At 38.1% G+C, this 19792-nt stretch overlaps 1 protein-coding gene across 1 annotated transcript in view; it reads left to right on the top strand.

The window, feature by feature from the left end:
• The window catches only part of TRPM3 (transient receptor potential cation channel subfamily M member 3), a gene marked incomplete in the record, with an annotated part of 593048 nt that overhangs the window by 302588 nt on the left and 270668 nt on the right, over window positions 1–19792 (top strand). The window contains 2 exon segments of the mRNA XM_045165065.1: window positions 12218–12297; window positions 13582–13786. Coding sequence (XP_045021000.1) covers window positions 12218–12297; window positions 13582–13786 — 285 coding nt within the window.

The following is a 19792-nucleotide window of genomic DNA, read 5'->3' as shown; positions in this document are numbered from 1 at the left end:
GACTAAGCACAACTTAATATCTAATAATTTTTCATTTCCAGAGAGTAATAGAAATAGCTTTACAGTTGCATTGCTAGACCAATCTGCTTATAACTCACTTTTGATGATAAAAAATGGTCTTGATTTGGCTTCAGTTTCTCCAGTTAAGTAATTCTTGACTGTTAGGTTAAAAAAATTACAAATTGTGGGCAGACTGCATATTCTGATAGGAATGATCATCAGAATTTGATTTATCATTTGGTTGGGAATGAGGGCAAAAGAACGCAAAGTTCTGGTCTTGAAAACTCTCTCAATGGCAGAACCAGAAATGTCAAGTTATTAATTAATTGTGATAATGTCTTAATAATACTTGAAGTCTTATTGAAAAAGAATTAGGACTTGACATGTGTGCCAGATTGCTAAACCAGAGGCATTCTTAAGAATGGTTGGAGTCTGGGGAGAATTCTTTCAGGGATTATTTATTAATTCAAATCTCCTTATGTGCTTTGTGCTCAGTAAGCACAAAACTGTGCTCTGCTACATTTTTGTTTGTTATAAAAAGAACAGTGGTTTCATGAATTTGTAAAAATTAAAACAAAATACTCTCTTATTTAAGAAAAGTAACCTCTACACCTGTCTTGTACACATTAATGAGCGGCCAATGACAGTGCTCGCAGGTTCTGATTCCCATACTCCTTAGCTCTGAGAACAGAGCTTGACCTAGAAGATCATCAAGAGTAAGTCCTCCCCCAGGTTTAAACAACTCAACAAGACATGGCTAGGATGCGTGTCTCGGGACTTTTAATCAGCCATGCTTCCACTAGGCTCTGCCTTTGAATGGATAAAGAAAATCAGGATTTCAGAAATAAAGTCCTGCAACCAAATTTGTCTATACCTTGTGAGGATTAAGAGTTTGAACTGAACTTAATCACTCATTGATTAAGATGAATCTGTTTCTTTACCCAAAATACTTTAAATTAGGACTGATGATAAACTAAAAATAATAAGAGAGAGACTGATTTCCTAAGTAGTTAATCCTCATATGAGAACTCTACTACAAATAGAAGTACACTTACTTATCCATTGTCACTTCTTCTTAACATCTTCATCCTCCCAGAGCAAAAGACACAAACAAAATAAAAATCAGCCTATGAATCTATGATATTATTTGTCACATAAACTCTGTGTTTCTACATAACAAAATGTACCAGTTTCGTGATTCAGCACATTTCTTTGGCTTCTGACAAAATAAGGATGGTGCTGGAATGAATTGTGAAAGCTAAATAGAATTAAGGACTTAAAGGATGACATTACCTCACCCTAGCTCTGCATTTATTTGACAGAAAACAAAGTTGTATTTCCCACACTTGCAGCCTAAACCAGTTTTATATGGCTGACTCCGCTATAGTTACGCTTTTTGGTCAATGAAGGCAGTCAAGTTGCTAAAAGTATGTGTGGGACTTCTAATTTTTTATGTCACCATGTATGGAAACAGCAATTATATTCAAGCAGATGTCTAATCCTTGATCATAAATAGGATACTTTTGAAATAGAAGTCTATATCCTCATTTCCATTTTTTCAGCAGGCTTTTAGGCTTGATGAAGTGTATATATACATTCTTATTAAGATAAGAATAATTAAAATGCACTTATCCCACCACAAAGAAGGCAAAAATGACTCAGCATCCTTAAAATTAGTCCTGGAATATACAGGATGCAGGGTTCTCTGTACCCTCTGTATCCTATAGAAGCACAAGGACTTTGGCTCCATTAGGCTGAGCCAATAGCTGATGTACAACTTAGTGAGACACTAAACCTGTATAGGCCCCAGTTTTTAATTTATATAATGGAACTTTATGTACCTACCTTACAGAGTTATTGTGAATATTGCATAAAATATTATGTGAGGAAGCATTTGTAAACTGTAAAATACTTTATAACTATAATATATTACTGCCATGCAATAATGTATTGATTAATAATGAAACAATTTTTCAAAGAAATGCAATATATATTTTTGTTTACAAAAATTCTGTGAGATTAACATTCGTACATATTCATAGTAAATCTACATAAAATTCTGCATGTATTTAGGTATAATTTATGCAGTATGACCAACAGACAAAAGATGAATTTCAGTTATAATTGTAAAGCATGATTTATTGAATTTTTTGCCTAACTAGTGATAAATTTATAATCTAACTTTATGTTATGGTGTATATGATTTAAGTTTAGAGGCTATAAAGTGAATTTTAGTACAAATAATTTAATAATGTATATGCTAATTATAGTAATTAAAATAATTTAGTGTAAATAGCTCACAAATAATTATTCCCCAACTCTGACTAATTAGGAATGAGAAATTGATATTTCCACGGAAACAATGTTAAAAACAGGAGGAAGAAGAAGGGGAGTGTCCTGGACAAGGCTTCAAAACTCCAGTTATGCCGTGATAGACTCAGAATACTGTGTGTGTGTAGAAGAAATAGGCTCCCTGCCAAGTCGCTTCAGTCGTGTCTGACTCTGTGCGACCCCATGGACTGCAGCCTACCAGGCTTCTCTGTCCATGGGATTCTCCAGGCAAGAACACTGTAGTGGGTTGCCATTTCCTTCTCCAAGAAGAAATAGGCAGTGGGGGGGTTATAAATTTTGACATGAAAACAAATAATTTTAAAATTATATGACTTTTCTCCTAATGGAAGTGTGAGCAAGGTATTGAAGTGGATCAGTAGTTGTGGTAATTCATTCTGTCTGGCGGTAGTCAGCCAAGCTTGTCAAAGAATACAATGTTTTGTGCAGAGTTTGGAAGAATAAACAGGTGTTTGCTCAGCATAGAAGCAGGAACCTAGCCTTCCAGGTGAATGGGCCAGCATATTCAAAGGTTGAGGAGCATGGCACAGCATGGTGCATTAGGGAAACAATCAATAATCTAGTGTACTGGAACATAATGTGTTTAAAGATTGGAGGGAGACGGAGTGATTTGAATAGATAGTTTCAGAGGCAGATCCTGAACATTTTTAAATACTGAACTGGTCTCATCTTGTTGAGGATGGGAAACCAAAGAAGAGTATTGACCAAGGGATGTCCTGATTGATTGTTTTAAGAAAACCATGTTGATGATACTATGCTTCAGAGGCAGCTGGCTTTGTCATGTTTCCCTGGCACTGTTTTACTTTATAGGTCAATGGCAACTCTGAATATTAGAGAACACAATACATTTATTTACATATATTAGAATAAAAACAAGGAATATTTAAGAGAAATTGGTCTTGTGTTTCCCAGACTTCCCTTTCTTATGTGATACCATCATAATTCTTTATCTTCAAATCATTTTTAATCTAATTTATTAAATATTTTAAGATTCATTTTTCATAACTCCATAATAAAAAACATATGATGTCTCCAAACAATAATATTTGTTAAATTATAGGTTTAACCATTGCTTAAATATTATATATTATTATAAATCCAACTGCTAAAAGAAAAATGCTTCTGGGTACCACCTTTAGGAAACGAGTCCAGTCCATCTGATGTCATCATCTTACAGGTGAGGAATTGATATACAAGTAAATCAAATGTTGTCCCTAAGTCACCTGTGTGAGCTGACTACATCCCAGACATAGTTCTTGGTGTTGGAGTGACAGCACTAACAAAATAAAATCAGTGCCCTCGGGAACTTACATTCTAGTGGAGGACATAGGCAATACATGCATAAAGACTAGGTAATGGGAAGAGCTGAGGAAAAGAAAGGGAAGCTGGAGTAGAGTAGAGAATGATGGCTCAGGTGGTCCTAGTGTACTGATGAAGCAAGTTGTGGGTGATCTGAGGATGCAGCTGTCCAGCTAGAAAGAAAAGCAGAAGCAGAGGCACCTGAGGATGTAGAGGCCTGACATGCTTGAGGAAGAGCCAAGAAAAGCTAGTGCTGGTACCATGGAGGCCTGGTTCTTAGGACCATCACCCCCTCCCCTGCTGCTCCATCAGGCTACCCCCTTTCTCTGTTTGCACGGACTGATTAGTACACACCCGTTCCAGCCCACTGCTTGTTTTATTGGAATGCCGCCATGCTCATGACCGACGAGTGCTTTTGTGCCGCAACAGCAGAGTTGAGTATTGTGACGAAGATCGTGTGACCCACAGAGAGTCTAAATTATTTACCATCTGGCACTTTACAGAAAATGTTTACTGAGCCCTCCTCTATATCATGCTCTTGTTGTTGTCGTTGTTGTTAAGTGTAGACATCACAGAATAGAGTGCTTTGTACATCTTTATAAAAATGAAATACAAATCATCCCTGTCAAAATCTAGTTTATACTTGTAGAAAATCGGATTTCATTTTTCCAACTTGAGTTATGTACCAGTGGAAACTTTTTAATATATTCAAGTGTGATCTTTTTACTTAATAATGGATTGGGAGAATAAGGTAATCTGTCATTACATAAAGAGGAGTGAAGAATAACCACAGTTTGCACTACACTTGTGGTCTCCTCTTGTTAGTATTCAAATTATATTCTCTCTAAACTACATCTGAAAGAGGCTGGTGATGTATCCTGTCAGGAGTTGGGGTTGCATTGTTGGGTAATGAATAGGATTTTTAAAAGATCCGCATGGACTGTGTGGCCCAGAGCTAAAATCTCTTTGGAACTAATTACCTTCTCAAATCCAAGGGTCCTGAAGATCATGGGTAACCTTACAGGAAAGAAATGCTGTGCTGAGTTTACCTGGGGCTTCCTTGTTCACTTAGAATGCTCGTGGTTCTGGTGACAGTATTTTTGTCTTTGGTGTAAAGTTCATGGGAGGTGCCTCATCTTCTTGTCCCTATCAAGTATTTCTCTCTAGGAAGGAAAAATAAGCAAAAAGAAAACAACAACAACAACAAAAAATAAGTAAGACTAGAGAAAAAAGGGCTAAAAAAATACATGGACAATATTTACAAGATTCAGTGTGGATCTGACTGAACTCAAGGCAGATGAAGAATTGAAGTCATATCTAGTGAAGAAGGAAGATGAGAAAGTTGAATTTCTCAAATATTTCTGACATAGGATTATCTGTAACCAATTTTAGTCTCACAATCTACAACTGCTAGGTCAGTGTCTCTCAGAACCTTGCGTGCCAGCCAGCCCTCCCCCTCCTCTTCCTTCTCCTCCTCTTCTCTGTTCCCTTCCCTGCTCCTCCCTCCCTCCCTCCCTCCCTCTCCCCTCCCTCCCTCTCCCCTCCCCCTCTCTCTGTGCCCCATTATCATAAGGTCGTGCTTAACAGTTGGGAAAAAGATCTGGAAGTCTTCTGGCCACAAAGAAGATAGTTTAATGACTATAAATATATAGTTACAGAAGAAAACTTTGGAAAATATAAAAAAGCAAAACAAAACAAAAAAAAATCCCATCTCTGTATCTATTTAAAATTTGTAATCATTCTCTACTTACAATTTTGTCCTGCTTTTCTGAGCTAACAATGAGAAAATGTATATTTCTCTACGTGAGTATGTAGTCTTCTGAAACCTGTGATCATCAAACAGCATGAACTATAGTTTAATTAGCCTCCCATTGAGGGACTTTTGTTTCCAGTTTTTCTGTATTATAAAAAATGTTGCAGTGAACACCTTTGTGTGCTCACATCTCTGTTGATTCCTTAAGAATAAAGGCATAGGAGTGTTACAGCTGCATAGAAGTAAGGGTATGCATATTATTAAGGTCATCCCTACATATTATTCTGGAGCTAACTCCTGAAGACTGTCAAAGGGACTTCTCTATCTAGTGTTTAATGCTAACGTTCAGTCTGATGATTCATTTGCATTTTGCTTATTGTAATGTTTCCTCAGTTGAAAGTCACTTAGTAATTTGTTACCTGCTGTCTCCAGGGAAACCTTGGTGAGTGAGAGACCAGAAGATGGGGGAGTTTGAAAGATCCATCCTGGAAACTGCAGAAAGGCAGGGAGAAGGCTGTGGACCTGATCCTGATCAGAGATAGAAATGTTACCTAGTTCACACTGTGACTCTCAGGGAGTGCCCCCGTAACACAGAGCAGGCACTTTTGACAGGAGACTGTGGGAAAATGAAGCTCAAAGTGCCACTGTCCTCACAGGTACGCAGCCCACAGAGTTGATAACAAACAGACCTCTCAGCTCTGAATTCCATCTGCAAGAAGAGATAAGTCCTTTGGAGATGAAGTGTTCGCATACTCACTTTTTAAAAAATATTTTTGCCTTGTTGAAAGTTGAACTCTCTTCTTCCCGGTTTGTTCATTTATCTAGCTAAGAAATACTGTTATCTAAAACACTTACTCTTGGAAGATATTTGAAAGAGTTCTTTTGTGTTGTGTGAGCAAGACCTTCTAAGTTGCCTTCACCCCTGCCCCACCCACCCCCAGATAAGCACATTACAAAGCCGCTGCTTGCAGCCTGCATCCATGTCCCAGCTCATCTTTTTTTAATAGGGAAACGGGGGAGTGTAGGTTTCTAGTCACACAGTTACAGTTGTGGGGGAGGGGCTGCAGGGTAAGATGTGTGATCAGTTTTATTATTATTATTTATTGACATTTCAGAAGTTGTGGAACATCACTGATAAACCCCAACTTTATTCTCCTTGGGCTCACATTCAGGGACTCAACTATTCTTTGAAACATTCAGAGTTTTTAGCAGTTCCTCTTTAAAGAAATGCTATCATTCCATCCTTTGGGGAGGAATGAACAATGCTGCTTGTGTGTTCAAACCACTTGGAACATTAATATACTGTTTCTTTAGAAGGATTTGCTTTCCAAAGTTGAACTTTTCAGAACTCAGAACACCTTATCACACTTTCACAAGGCTTCTCGCTGAAAATGGAAAAAGGCAAGGGGGGAGAGCCTGTCAGGACTTGTGCCAGTTAAATCCGATCTCTCCGGGGATTTGTTTTTCTTCTGGCGTCAGATTAGATGTTCAAATCAAGCAGTGTTTGAGGGCTGCAAGGGAATGTCCATGAGATTCTTAGTGAGGCTAATCCCAAAGCAGCACATTCCAAGGGGCTAATCTGCCCAAGTTCATTGCTTACTTGAAACGTCTCTTGGGGGAAGAGCCCGGCAAGTGACTTTTTTTCCGGTGGGCGGTCATAAGAGCATTATTAACGGGATGACCAACCCCAGATGCAGCAAAATGAAAGCAACAGGAGCTGCTCGTGGGACTGCCTTTGCCACCACTCAGAGTCAGTGCTCAGGTAAAATTATTTCAGCTCATTTTCTTCTTGTTCAACTTTCCGGTATTGGATCTGGGCATCTAGAGGAAGACCCAGGGAATGCCAGGGAGATGTTGAGGAAAAGCAAAAGGTAAAAATGAACACAGGCATTCAGTGCCTTGGAGTCTCTGGTATTTTGTTCTGATTAGGGCAGAGTGTAAATTTTAAACCTGAGAGTCTCAAAATGAGGAACGTAGTAAAATTTTGCTCGTAATTTGTTCCTAAGAAGTTAGTGAACTCTTTTTTTTTCTTTTTCTTGTCTAGTGTGCGATTATTGGTCTGGGTTGGTGTCCTTCTGTGAAGTTGCTCTACCAACAGGGTGATTGCAATAGCAGTTTCCGAGGCTTTCTGGAGGCAGATTTAGATATTATTCCTGGCTGGAGAAGGTCTTAACTCGATAGTTAAGTGAGTGGGGAGTAGGTGGTAAGAAGAGTCATGGAAGTTTGAGGGACTAACGTTTATAGCAGAGTCTTTGTGAAAAACAATTGAACTGGTTAAATGAAACAACTTAATTTTTTTTCTTTTTTTGCTTCCTATTATTTTGATGCTTTATTTATTGTACAATTGACTTTCAAAATTCATATGTACTTTATTCTTTGAGGGTGATATACTTTGTTTGAAATGTGAATGTCCTAATTTTTGTTTTGAAAAAAATGTCTTTTAATTATTAGCCTTTGAAAAACACTTCCTTATTATACATCACACATGACTGATAATACAGAAAGACAAGAAAGAAAATAGCCCTTCACAAACTCAGCCATGGTCTTGTGACCGTAATACCTTTAGAAAAGTGATTTCTAAGGGCTGATAGCAGTCACTTTTCTAAGAGTACAAGAGTCCTCCAAAGCATATTTTAAAAGAAAAGATTTTCGGGCACACTGTTGAAGTTTTGCATTAGAAGAGAATTAGGGTCAACTAGAAACATGGCATGTCCAAACTGTTTTATGCTTTCTAACATCAAGGATAGCCATTCTAACCCAACTTAGTTGGGTGTTGCAGCCAAGTATAAAGCTTCACAAAGAGTAGTTCAAAGCCTTTGAACAGAGGAAAAGGGAATTAGTTTAGGGGACAAGTTAAATCATGATTATACACCAAATACGCCAGGAAAATGAATTTTAAAATCTAATATCCATCTACATTGAAGACTGAATAAAAGCACAGTAAAGTAAAGCCCACAATAAAGCATAGTAAATTTCTCCTATTTAGTACATGATGTTTGGTAGAATTCCTAATTTGTGTGCTATACATATGCTCTTTCTGTTATATATTATGCTTTCTTTCTCAAAAAAAGAATCCAGCTCAATTATGAATGATGGAAATTTTTTTTTTACATTTCCTTTCCCCCCCCTCCCAATTTTCTATGCCTTTGTAAGAGAAATTGTTAGTTTGGTAATAATAAGAAGTAGAAACCGATCCTTAATCCCTTCGCTGACAATGAGGTAACTATTCACCTTTGGGAAGGTAATTAAGTTGCTAAACCACTTGCAAGTCAAATTACTTAAAGACCAACAAACAAGTTAGCAATCCATCTGCAGTCAGTCTTACTGCACGCCATCTGAGTAAAGCTTCTAGGGCCTTCCATGTTGGAACCAGGATCCGTAAGTGAGAGAAATAATGGAGGTGCTCTAGAAATTCTCAAGTTGGGAGTCCTGTGTGATTCCATTTCATTGTTGTAGCCATTATAATGATACCCCCTTCTTTTACTTTTCTCATATTCTTGTGACTGCCTAATGTCCCACCTCAATCCTCAACCTCAGGGAGAGAGGAAGAAGAGAGTAGAGTGTTGATTACTTCATTTGTGGGAACTGGAAGGAGGAAATAAGGAGGGGAAAGGTGCACGTGTGAAGTGGTTCTGAGACACGCCTCTACAAGGGCACTCCCAGGCCTGCCCAGATCTAGGGTATTTTAATACCAATAACGTCTAATTTGGAGAGACAGTTGAGCAGAGTGGGTAAGAGTATGAACTCTGGAGTTAGACAGCTCAAGTTCAAAGTCTAACTTCTAATTCGCTATATCTCACACAGACACTACATAATAGTAGTAATTCCCCCATGGGGTTCTTATAAGGCTCCATGGAGATAATACATATAAGGCACAATTTCAGGCACATGCTAAATTCCAAATAAAAGTTAGGCATTGTTATTACCTACTGAGTACCTACTGAGTGCCAGATGCTTACCCTGAATCGTCTACTTTGATTAATACAATTTTCCAAAGTAGCTATGATTATCCTCAGTTATAGAAAAGGCTCAGAGAAGTTAAATAAATTTCTAGATACCTTGTCTATAGACAGGCCTTCTGGGAGCATATCATCTCCAGTGTGACATAAAGTCAATTTAGGTCAGATCTGCTATGGCAATTTAATAGTGTTTCTCATTTAAACCTTTATCTGAACTTTTAGTACCAGACCAACGTAAGACTGGTTCCTCTTCTTGAAATGAAAACTTGCTACCTATATAATGATAACAACTCTGCGTTTCAGGCATTATGGTTGTGCCCATTTTTATAAATGAGGAAAACAGGATCAGAGAAATTATATGACTTTGTTGAAGCTGCAGTCTCATTCATACCACTTTTCTAACTGCAGACATCACTCTCTTCCCATCATACTGCCATTCCTACTTTCTCTCAGAGTATTGATCGGCACTCCCTGAAATTCCCAGATGCTTTCGCAAAAGATCCTTCTGAATGCCAACCAAAGTGGGCCCCCCAAAAGTGAAAGTATGCTCTCCCTTTTCTGCTCCCCAAGGTGTAGGGAAAGTTGGTTTCAGATGTCCAGAGAGGAATATTTTTACCATCTATCTGCCAAGAGATATTATCAAAGAAAGTATTCAGTTTCTAGGAAAAAAATCACAGCCTATGAATAGTTTAACTTACAGGCTTTATATGAAGATAAAGACTGGTTATCTAAGCTTATTTCTGCTGCAAAGATGTAGCCACTAGTTTTTCCTGCATTTTTGAGAAGAAAAACTTTGAAAATAGACACTGAATCTTTCTCCATGCCAAAATGACAAACAGAACTGCAAATGTTACCTTTGTGGTATGACAGTGCAAAGGGCCACCTGGACCCAGGATCTCTTCGGCAGAGAGGCTGCTCCTTTACATTTGGACAATGCACTCAGAAATTATGCGACCTGATTGCAACCGTGACTGAAACAGGATGCTGGCCCTTTGTACCCTTCAAGCATTCCCTGTGTTGCTACTTTCAAAATGTGCTTTGTTATGCATGTAAGTGTTATGCCTTCAGTGCCACATGCTCATGTAGACTCCACTGTGAAAGAGGACAGAGATGCAGTATTAAGGGACTCAGGACAAAGACCTTAGCACAACTTATACAGCCCTTTGGGTCCTTAGAAGAGTTAGTATCAGTTATAGCCAACAAAACAGGGACTTGAAACAGTCAACATTGGTCATTGAGACAGGCCAAGTAAACAGCTTGTTTGCACTTTGGCCCTGAATGTATTTTTTTAACTTTTTACTTTATATTGGAATATAGTTAATTAGCGCTTCCCTCTTAACTCAGCTGATAAAGAATTCTCTTGCAATGCAGGAGACCCCTGTTCAATTTCTGGGTCAGGAAGATCCCCTGGAGAGGGATAGGCTACCCACTCCAATACCAGGACTGGAGAATTCCAGGGACTGTATAGTCCATGGGGTCCAAAGAGTCAGACACGACTAAGTGACTTTCACTTTACTTTACTTTACAGTTAATTAACAATGTTGTGTTAATTTCAGGTATACAACAAATTGATTCAGTTATACATATACATGTATCTATTCTTTTTTCTAATGTTTTTCCCAGTTAGGTTGTTACAGAATATTGAGCAGAGTTTCGTATGCTCTACACAGGAAAGTAGGTCCTTGTTTGTGATCCATTTTAAATATATTAATTGCAATGTGTATATGTCAATCCCAAACTCTCTGTGTATTTTAAAAGTAGGGAGGAGGGAGGAGGGTTCAGGATGGGGAACACATGTATACCTGTGGTGGATTCACATTGATATATGGCAAAACCAATACAATATTGTAAAGTTAAAAAATAAAATTAAATTAAAAAAATAAAAATAAATAAATAAATAAAAGTAGGAATTTTGTTCTGATCCTGGGTTAGATAAAAGATGACACCATGTGGAAATAACATTACGTGTTACTCTACCAACTTCTATCTTAACCACTTGCTTAGAGAAGGAATCTTCTGAGTAGTTTACTAGATTTCATAGGAGACTCCTATACTGTTTCAAATGCTGGTAAAGAAGGGGGTTAAGGGATGAAGGATGGACACTGTTTTGGAACAAAGATGGTCCAGTTTGTTGGAACTCGCTTTATCCTTCTGGGAACCTGATCTCAGTGGCCAGGCTGCTGTGTGGACAGTCGCAACAATGTTCATTCTAAGACGCTGTATTTCATGTGCTGAAAGGCATGTGTGATGCCAAAACACGTGGCATCTACTTTCCTTCCAAAGGCATTACCTCTGAAACTTTGAACTGTGATTAAGACATTTATCCTTCTTATGTTTCCATCTCCTTTTTCCCCTTCCATATTCAAGCATTGATCATTTGGATTTTAGTAAAAGCATGGTGATGGATTAGGGCTCGAATTATGTATTTTCCTCACCATTTTTATTTCTTTCTATAAAGAAAATCTAATGAAAGTGTCAGCCATGAAAACTTTATGATTATTTAGGTATATTTCTTCCTTCCACTAATACGTGTTATCTAAAGGGTTACAAACATACTGCTCTGTAGCTTTCGTTTTCTCTGTAAATAGCATTATTTATCTGTTCTTCAGAAGTCATTATGAACTTGAGCATTTTTTATTATGGTCATTTTCCTTTAACTCTCACATTATAATGTTAAAAAATCTAATCAGCAGATAATGATAGTAAGGGATTTTGTTATATACAGCATTTATGTGTGAAGTAACAACAATTTCAATTCAGTTTATGGGATATCAGTCTGTTAAGTGTTTGTGGAATTTTGCTTTCTAGTCAAAAATACTTAAAGGCTGTGTTCCCCTTTCCTCTTCCTTTTTTTCAGGCTCAGAAGTCCTGGATAGAAAGAGCCTTTTATAAAAGAGAATGTGTTCACATCATCCCCAGCACCAAAGACCCCCATAGGTAAGCTTGCTGTCTTTATAATGTAGCAAGAACTTGACGTAGCAGTTATGGGAACAAAACTATGATACTAGTCACTATCCATTGCAAGAGATTTCATTGTTACTGAATACCTTTGAAACAATCTTATATATACACACCATGTAATATGCCATGCCTGTAGTTAATTCTTTGAGAGCCTGTACAAAATAACAGATACACCCTCAGGAAGGGAATTCATCATTGTAAGAATGGATTTTATATTTATATATACATATATATAAATATACATTTAGTGTGGTTTCCTTTTCCAGCATTTCATCAAAATGGGTAGTTTTTACCAACATGCTCAGCTACTGTGAAAAAAGAGACTTTTAAATGAGATACTCCTAGCAGATTACTGATTAGACTGCAGACCTTCAGATTTCTATTCAAGAACATTTTTTAAATTCTACTTACTTCCTGATGATCAAAAGTATAGAAAGTATGAAGCATTTGGGATAAAGTAATATATGCATATCTGGAAGTGCCTTTATGAAAAGATAATATAATGAAGTAGTTTAAAATATAGACTCTGGAATCATATAAACCAGCTGTACAACCTTGAATACCTTTAAAACTATAATGTTGTACCCATACAATGAATGTCACACTGTTAGTATTTAATAAATGGTAACTACATATCAGTATTATTGCTAATAGTCATAGTAATGCTAGTAGTAAAGTACAAGCAACATTTTCATGATGTAAGGAACAAATTTTGTTTTCACATATCTTGTGAATAATTTTTTCTTGTTTCTTCAAGAAAACTTAAGTTGCAAATTTTTATTCTCAGAATTGGATATTTGACAATGAGTGTCAATTGGGAAAAGACAAGTTAGGTTCTTACTCACATGTGATTGAGAGTCCTTATTTAAATGTGCCTGTTAAAATTCTCCCCTTAAAGCTGCTCAGTGGCCTTTGTGCAAGATTTAATAGATGGGAGGAGTGAGAAGTAGAAAAATCTACAGGGCTTCCATTCTTAGGTTCCAGTCCTGAACAATATGGCTGGTGTGAAAGAGGGTTGGTTCAGAAAGATGGGAGGCACATTACAGCTAGAGCAAAATGAGGAAGGGCCAGAGAAGAAGTCTATTAATTTGTCAAGTAAATCCTGAGTTCACCATTTGTCAGGTATGCCACATATGGTTTCCACCTGAAAACTGACTTGCTGGCTTGCTACAGTTTGTAGATTTCTCCAGCAGATTGCCTTAAGTGTATATTCCAGTTGCCACTAATACAAGGGGTTCACTTTGACCTCTTACGTTATAGGTGTTGCTGTGGGCGTCTAATAGGCCAGCATGTTGGCCTCACTCCCAGTATCTCGGTTCTTCAGAATGAGAAAAATGAAAGTCGCCTCTCTCGAAATGACATCCAGTCTGAGAAGTGGTCCATCAGCAAGCACACTCAACTCAGCCCCACCGATGCTTTTGGGACCATCGAGTTCCAAGGAGGTGGCCATTCCAACAAAGCCATGGTAATCAGAACACTGTAATTCACTTCTCAAGTTCTCTTTCAAGTCCTTCAGAGGAGTGGCGAAAAGCTGGAAATTTAGTCTTTGGGCTAAATCTCAACTTTGCCAGTTCCTTGCTGGGTGACCAGCTCTAATTATGTTTCTGCTATTCATCTCTGCTCTTCGTCTATCGAATGGGGGAAAGAAGACCTTACTTTCAGGATTTTTAGAATAATTAGTATGAGATCAGACCTGGTGACTATTGTTTTTAATAATAATAGCAAGTAGCTTTCTATCATTATTCACTGTTTGTTATTTTCTTTTCTGGCTTTCATCTATTGAGACATTTTTCTAACTCCTTTGGTTAAAAAAAAAAAAATCTTACCCTTAGGTCTCCATTTCATTTTACTGGTAATTAGCATTTCTCTCAATTTAAGGGAGAAATGATCATCCCAGACTATTTCCTTCACTGTTCTAACAGAGATCTTGCCATCCAAATTAAGTGCTTTTTCTTCAAGCAGCTGCATTCAATAATGTTCTCAATAGAATAGCTCCATATGAAAAGCTTTTTTTTTTTTGGAAAGGAGGCATTTAGAAATACACAAATTTTACTTTTAAGAGTTGTCACGTCTAAATTATAACTTTCATCATGGACTCCTCCCTACTTTGCTGACAGATTTTGTCAAGAAAAAAAGTCTACTGTGTTTTTGGAAGCTCTAGAAACACTATTTTCCAACAAGCTTGCTTCTAACTGTTGAGAGAGACAGTTAGTTAGTTAGTTGAGGGTAGAGCAGTTGGAGGTGACTGTTCTCAGGCATGCCAGAGTTTTCTGAGTTTGGAGAGGAAATTTTGCTTAAAGAAGCATATTGCAAAATGCAGGGGAAGTCGGTTCACACCAGTTACAGTCTATAAATGTGCAATAAAGCCACTTCTTTTATCTCTTTCTTCTCCCTCTCTGCTTTCCCCCATCCACTCCTCCACTCCACATCCACTACTGCAGTATTTTCTTCACCAAGAATGGCTGACCAAGCTATTCTCACAGTTCTTTCCTAAGAAATTTAATTCTGAACAATATATTGGAAAGGAGGATGCTATGTGCAACCTCCACCAAGACCTGGGAAAACAAAGAAAGGATTAGGTAGTCTTGACCTAGACAGAATCAAGGGATATGGAGATTTGGTAACTTCCTCATCCACTTAAGGGATACATGTTCCCTCAAAAGGTCATAAGAGTTACCAACTCAGCTTAGTCTTCATTCAGAGTATGGAGTTGAATCACATATAGTGTGGATCCTCTGGAACCATGCATTAATTAAAAGTCATGCAAGTTCGCCCTGTAAGAAAAGTGCTGCAGATGATGAAGTGGTTTAGTGGTCAACAACCATTATAGAGTAGTATACCCAGTGACTACGTAGATGCTTGAATGATGCCTGTAAGCAACATGACACAAGCCCAGAGGCATATGGTAAGCTTCTAGCCATTATTTCCTTCATTAACATGCAGTGTCTGTCAAGCATAGAGCATAAATTTGCTGTAAGAAGAGCATTCCTCCAAAGTCATCACCTGGGGATATTGTAATTACCATGTTGCTACCAGTGCACAAAATGTGTTTAGGGGACTGATTTCAGACAATTTATCGATCACAACAGAAAAGCACCCTGTATTTTCGTCAAATGGTGTTTTTGATCAGAAGTTAATCTCAGTTCAGTTCAGTTCAGTCACTCAGTCATGTCTGACTCCTTGTAACCCCATGGACTGCAGCACTCTAGGCTTCGCTATCCATCACCAACTCCCAGAGCTTACTCAAACTCATGTCCATCGGGTTGGTGATGCCATCCAACCATCTCATCCTCTGTTGTCCCCTTCTCCTTCTGCCCTCAATCCTTCCCAGCATCAGGGTCTTTTCCAATAAGTCAGTTCTTAATCTCAAGTCCCTAAAATTCAAAAAACAAATGACTTAGTCACAAATGACTCGTGCTGGTTTTTAAAACTCAAGTCAGTTCTCAGAAGATAAAGTTTTCCACCACTAAAAATTATGAAAGAATGGAGTACTAGTTTGGTAATGAAGAATGTGGGCTCTGAAGGCAAAGTCTATCCTAGACACATCATATATTTACTGTGTGCCATGAGAAACATTAATTAAATTCTCAAATGGTTTAATCACTCAAATGTGTCCGACTCTTTGCGACTTCAAGGACGGTAGCCCACCAGGCTCCTCTGTCCATGGAATTTCCCAGGCAAGAATACTGGAGTGGGCTGCCTTTTTTTCCTTGAGGGGATCTTCCTGACCCATGGATTGAATTAGGTCTCCTGCATTGCAGGCAGATTCTTTACTGACTGAGCCACCAGGGAATTCTCTGGGCCTCAGTAATTTATTCTGTTATCTAGAAATAATAAAACTATTATTATAAATGTTAAATGAGATGACATATGTAAGTCATCTGGCACAGTGTCAGGGCACATTATAGATGTAAAATTAATTTCAACAGCTGTTTTTACTACTATTCATTATTATTATTTGCTTCAGGCTCTCAAACTTTTTTGAAATATTTTGATTAATGTTTAGCAGGATATACATTTGGGTACATATCTTGGCAAACTACTATAGAAAATCAAACCATACTTTTTCAGATAACCCTTTAAAATATTAATTAAAGAAGTTCCAATTCTTTTACCTAGTTGTTATGCCCAGAATGCAAAGCCACATGGCTTTGTTTATAAGCTGGTCTGTCACTTACTGGTTCATAATCTGGCTCAGTTTATTTAACTTCCCAGTACCTCAGTTTCCTCATCTGCAAAATGAAGATGGTAATTCCTACTAAATAAGGCTATAGCAAGGATTAAATGGGTCAATATGTATTAAGTACTTAGAACAGTACCTGATGTTAAAGCTAAATTAGTATTTGCTATGTTATTACTTCCAACAAGCTTTCACTTATTTTAGTTACAAGAGGGGCTTTGCAGTCAGTTAAAATAAGATGCATAATCTTCAAGTTTTATAGAACTGTATTTATACACTCAATCTCTCTAGCTGGTCGGAAAATCTTGGTTAAACCAACTGACTTAGCTGAACCTCAAGATTTCTTATTTACGAAGTGAACATAATTGCCTTATGGGATCTTTGGTGGCTTCAGACAGTAAAGAACCTGACTGCAATGCAGGAGACCTGGGTTCAATCCCTGGGTCGGGAAGATCCCCTGGAGAAGGGAATGGCTACCTATTCCAGTATTCTTGCCTAGAGAATTCCATGGACAGAGGAGCCTGACTACAATCTATGGGGTCACAAAGAGTCAGACATGACTGAGCAACTAACTCTTACAAGGATTAGAAAGAATATAAAATTACCTGGTATACAGCCAGTGCTCAATATATTTATGAAAATCATAGTTATGAGGCAATGAAGGAGCTACCTTTATTTCCTGGGAATCCAAAGATGTGCTCCATATTTCCACTGAAGTTCTAGGCTACGTAAGATGGCATTAGTGACAGTCACAGATTGAAGGCTAGCGCTGCGGACACCTGCTAGTGACTGAAGACATGTGGCTTATAAACCACCGAATTATACAATTTGACTTCCACATTACATCAACCTCCTACATCTGCTTATTCTAGCAAAGCAGAAAATGAACTCTTACCCGGCATCCTCTCTACTTTATTCATTGTAGACCTCAACAATTAGACAGTTACTATGGGTGTGGTGTTTGTGCCTCTTATAATGGACAAAGCCAAGATTCCTTCTCAGTTCAGTTCAGTTCAGTCACTCAGTTATGTCCAAATCATTGCAACCCCATGGACTGTAGCAGGCCAGGCCTCTGTGTTCATCACCAACTCCCTGAATTTACTCAAACTAATGTCCACTGAGTCAGTCATGCCATCCAACCATCTCATCCTCTGTCATCCCCTTCTCCTCCTGCATTCAATCTTTCTCAGCATCAGGGTCTTTTCCAACGAGTCAGTTCTTCACATTGGGTGGCCAAAGTATTTAAGTTTCAGTTTCAGCATCAGTACTTCCAATGAATATTCAGGACTGATTCCCTTTAGGATGGACTGGTTGGATCTCCTTGCTGTCCAAAGGACTCTCAAGAGTCTTCTCCAACACCCAGTTCCAAAGGATCAATTCTTCGCCGCTCAGCTTTCTTTATAGTCCAACTCTCACATCCATACATGACTACTGGAAAAACAGTAGCTTTGACTAGATGGACCTTTGTTGGCAAAGTGAAGTCTCAACTTTTTAATATGCTGTCTAGGTTGGTCATAACTTTTCTTCCAAGGAGCAAGCGTCTTTTAATTTCATGGCTGCAATCACCATCTCCAGTGATTTTGGAGACCCCGAAAATAAAGTCTCTGTTTCCATTGTTTCACCATCTTTTTGCCATGAAGTTGATGGAACCAGATGCCATGATCTTAGTTTTCTGAATGTTGAGCTTTAAGCCAACTTTTCCACTCTCCTCTTTCACTTTCATCAAGAGGCTCTTTAGTTCTTCTTCACTTTCTGCCATAAGGGTGGGATCATCTGCATATCTGAGGTTATTGGTATTTTTCCTGGCAATCCTGATTCCAGCTTGTGGTTCTTCCAGCCCAGCGTTTCTCATGATGGACTCTGCATATAAGTTAAAACAGCAGGGTAACAATGTACAGCCTTGACGTACTCCTTTCCCGATTTGGAACCAGTCTGTTGTTCCATGTCCAGTTCTAACTGTTGCTTCCTGACCTGCATACAGATTTCTCAGGAAGAAGGTCAGGTGGTTTGGTATTCCCATCTCTTTCAGAATTTTCCACAGTTTGTTGTGGTCCACACAGTCAAAGGCTTTGGCATAGTCAATAAAGCAGAAATAGATGTTTTTCTGGAACTCTCTCACTTTTTCGATGATCCAGTGGATGTTGACAATTTGAACTCCTGTTCCTCTGCCTTTTCTAAATCCAGCTTGAACATCTGGAAGTTCATGGTTCATGTACCGTTGAAGCCTGGCTTGGAGAATTTTGAGCATTACTTTGCTAGCATGTAAGATGAGTGCAATTGTGCAGTAGTTTGAGGATTCTTTGGCATTGCCTTTCTTTGGGATTGGAATGAAAACTGACCTTTTCCAGTCCTGTGGCCACTGCTGAGTTTTCCAAATTTGCTTACATATTGAGTGCAGCATGTTCACAGCATCATCTTTTAGGATTTTAAATAACTCAGCTGAAATTCCATCACTTCCACTAGCTTTGTTCATAGTGATGCTTCCTAAGGCCCACTTGACTTCACATTCCAGGATGTCTGGCTCTAGGTGACTGATCACAGCATCATGATTATCTGGGTCATGAAGATCTTTTTTGCACAGTTCTTCTGTGTATTCTTGCCACCCCTTCTTAATACCTTCTGCTTCTGTTAGGTCCATACTATTCCTGTCCTTTGTTGAGCCCATCTTTGCATGAAATGTTCCCTTGGTATCTCTAATTTTCTTAAAGAGATCTCTAGTTTTTCCCATTCTATTGTTTTCATCTGTTTCTTTGCACTGATGACTGAGGAAGGATTTCTTATCTCTCCTTGCTATTCTTTGGAACTCTGCATTCAAATGTGTATATCTTTGCTTTTCTCCTTTGCCTTTCTCTTCTCTTCTTTTCTCAGTTATTTGAAAGGCCTCCTCAGACATCCATTTTGTCTTTTTGCATTTCTTTTTCTTGGGGATGGTCTTGATCACTGCCTCCTGTACAATGTCACGCACTGCCATCCATAGTTCTTCAGGCACTCTGTCAATCAGATCTAATCCCTTGAATCTATTTGTCACTTCCACTGTAGAATTGTAAGGTTAGGGTCATACCTAAATGATCTAGTGATTTTCCCTACTTTCTTCAATTTAAGTCTAAATTTGGCAATAAGGATTCCTTCTCATCATACAGTTTTTCTTCTACCTAAAAATTTTCCCCTACTGAAGAGTTTTTAGTGAATTTAAAATTTCTAAGAACCTGGAGATTGATACTCCAAATATATTTACTGTAACGTGTATCCTTCAAAGTATTAATCAAAATACTTTTGCAATGATTTTCAGGG

Source organism: Bubalus bubalis, chromosome 3 (assembly GCF_019923935.1).
Source record: "Bubalus bubalis isolate 160015118507 breed Murrah chromosome 3, NDDB_SH_1, whole genome shotgun sequence".
Lineage (NCBI taxonomy): Eukaryota > Metazoa > Chordata > Mammalia > Artiodactyla > Bovidae > Bubalus > Bubalus bubalis.
The sequence above is the reverse complement of the archived record's forward strand: the minus strand, read 5'-3'. Positions and strand labels throughout refer to the sequence as shown.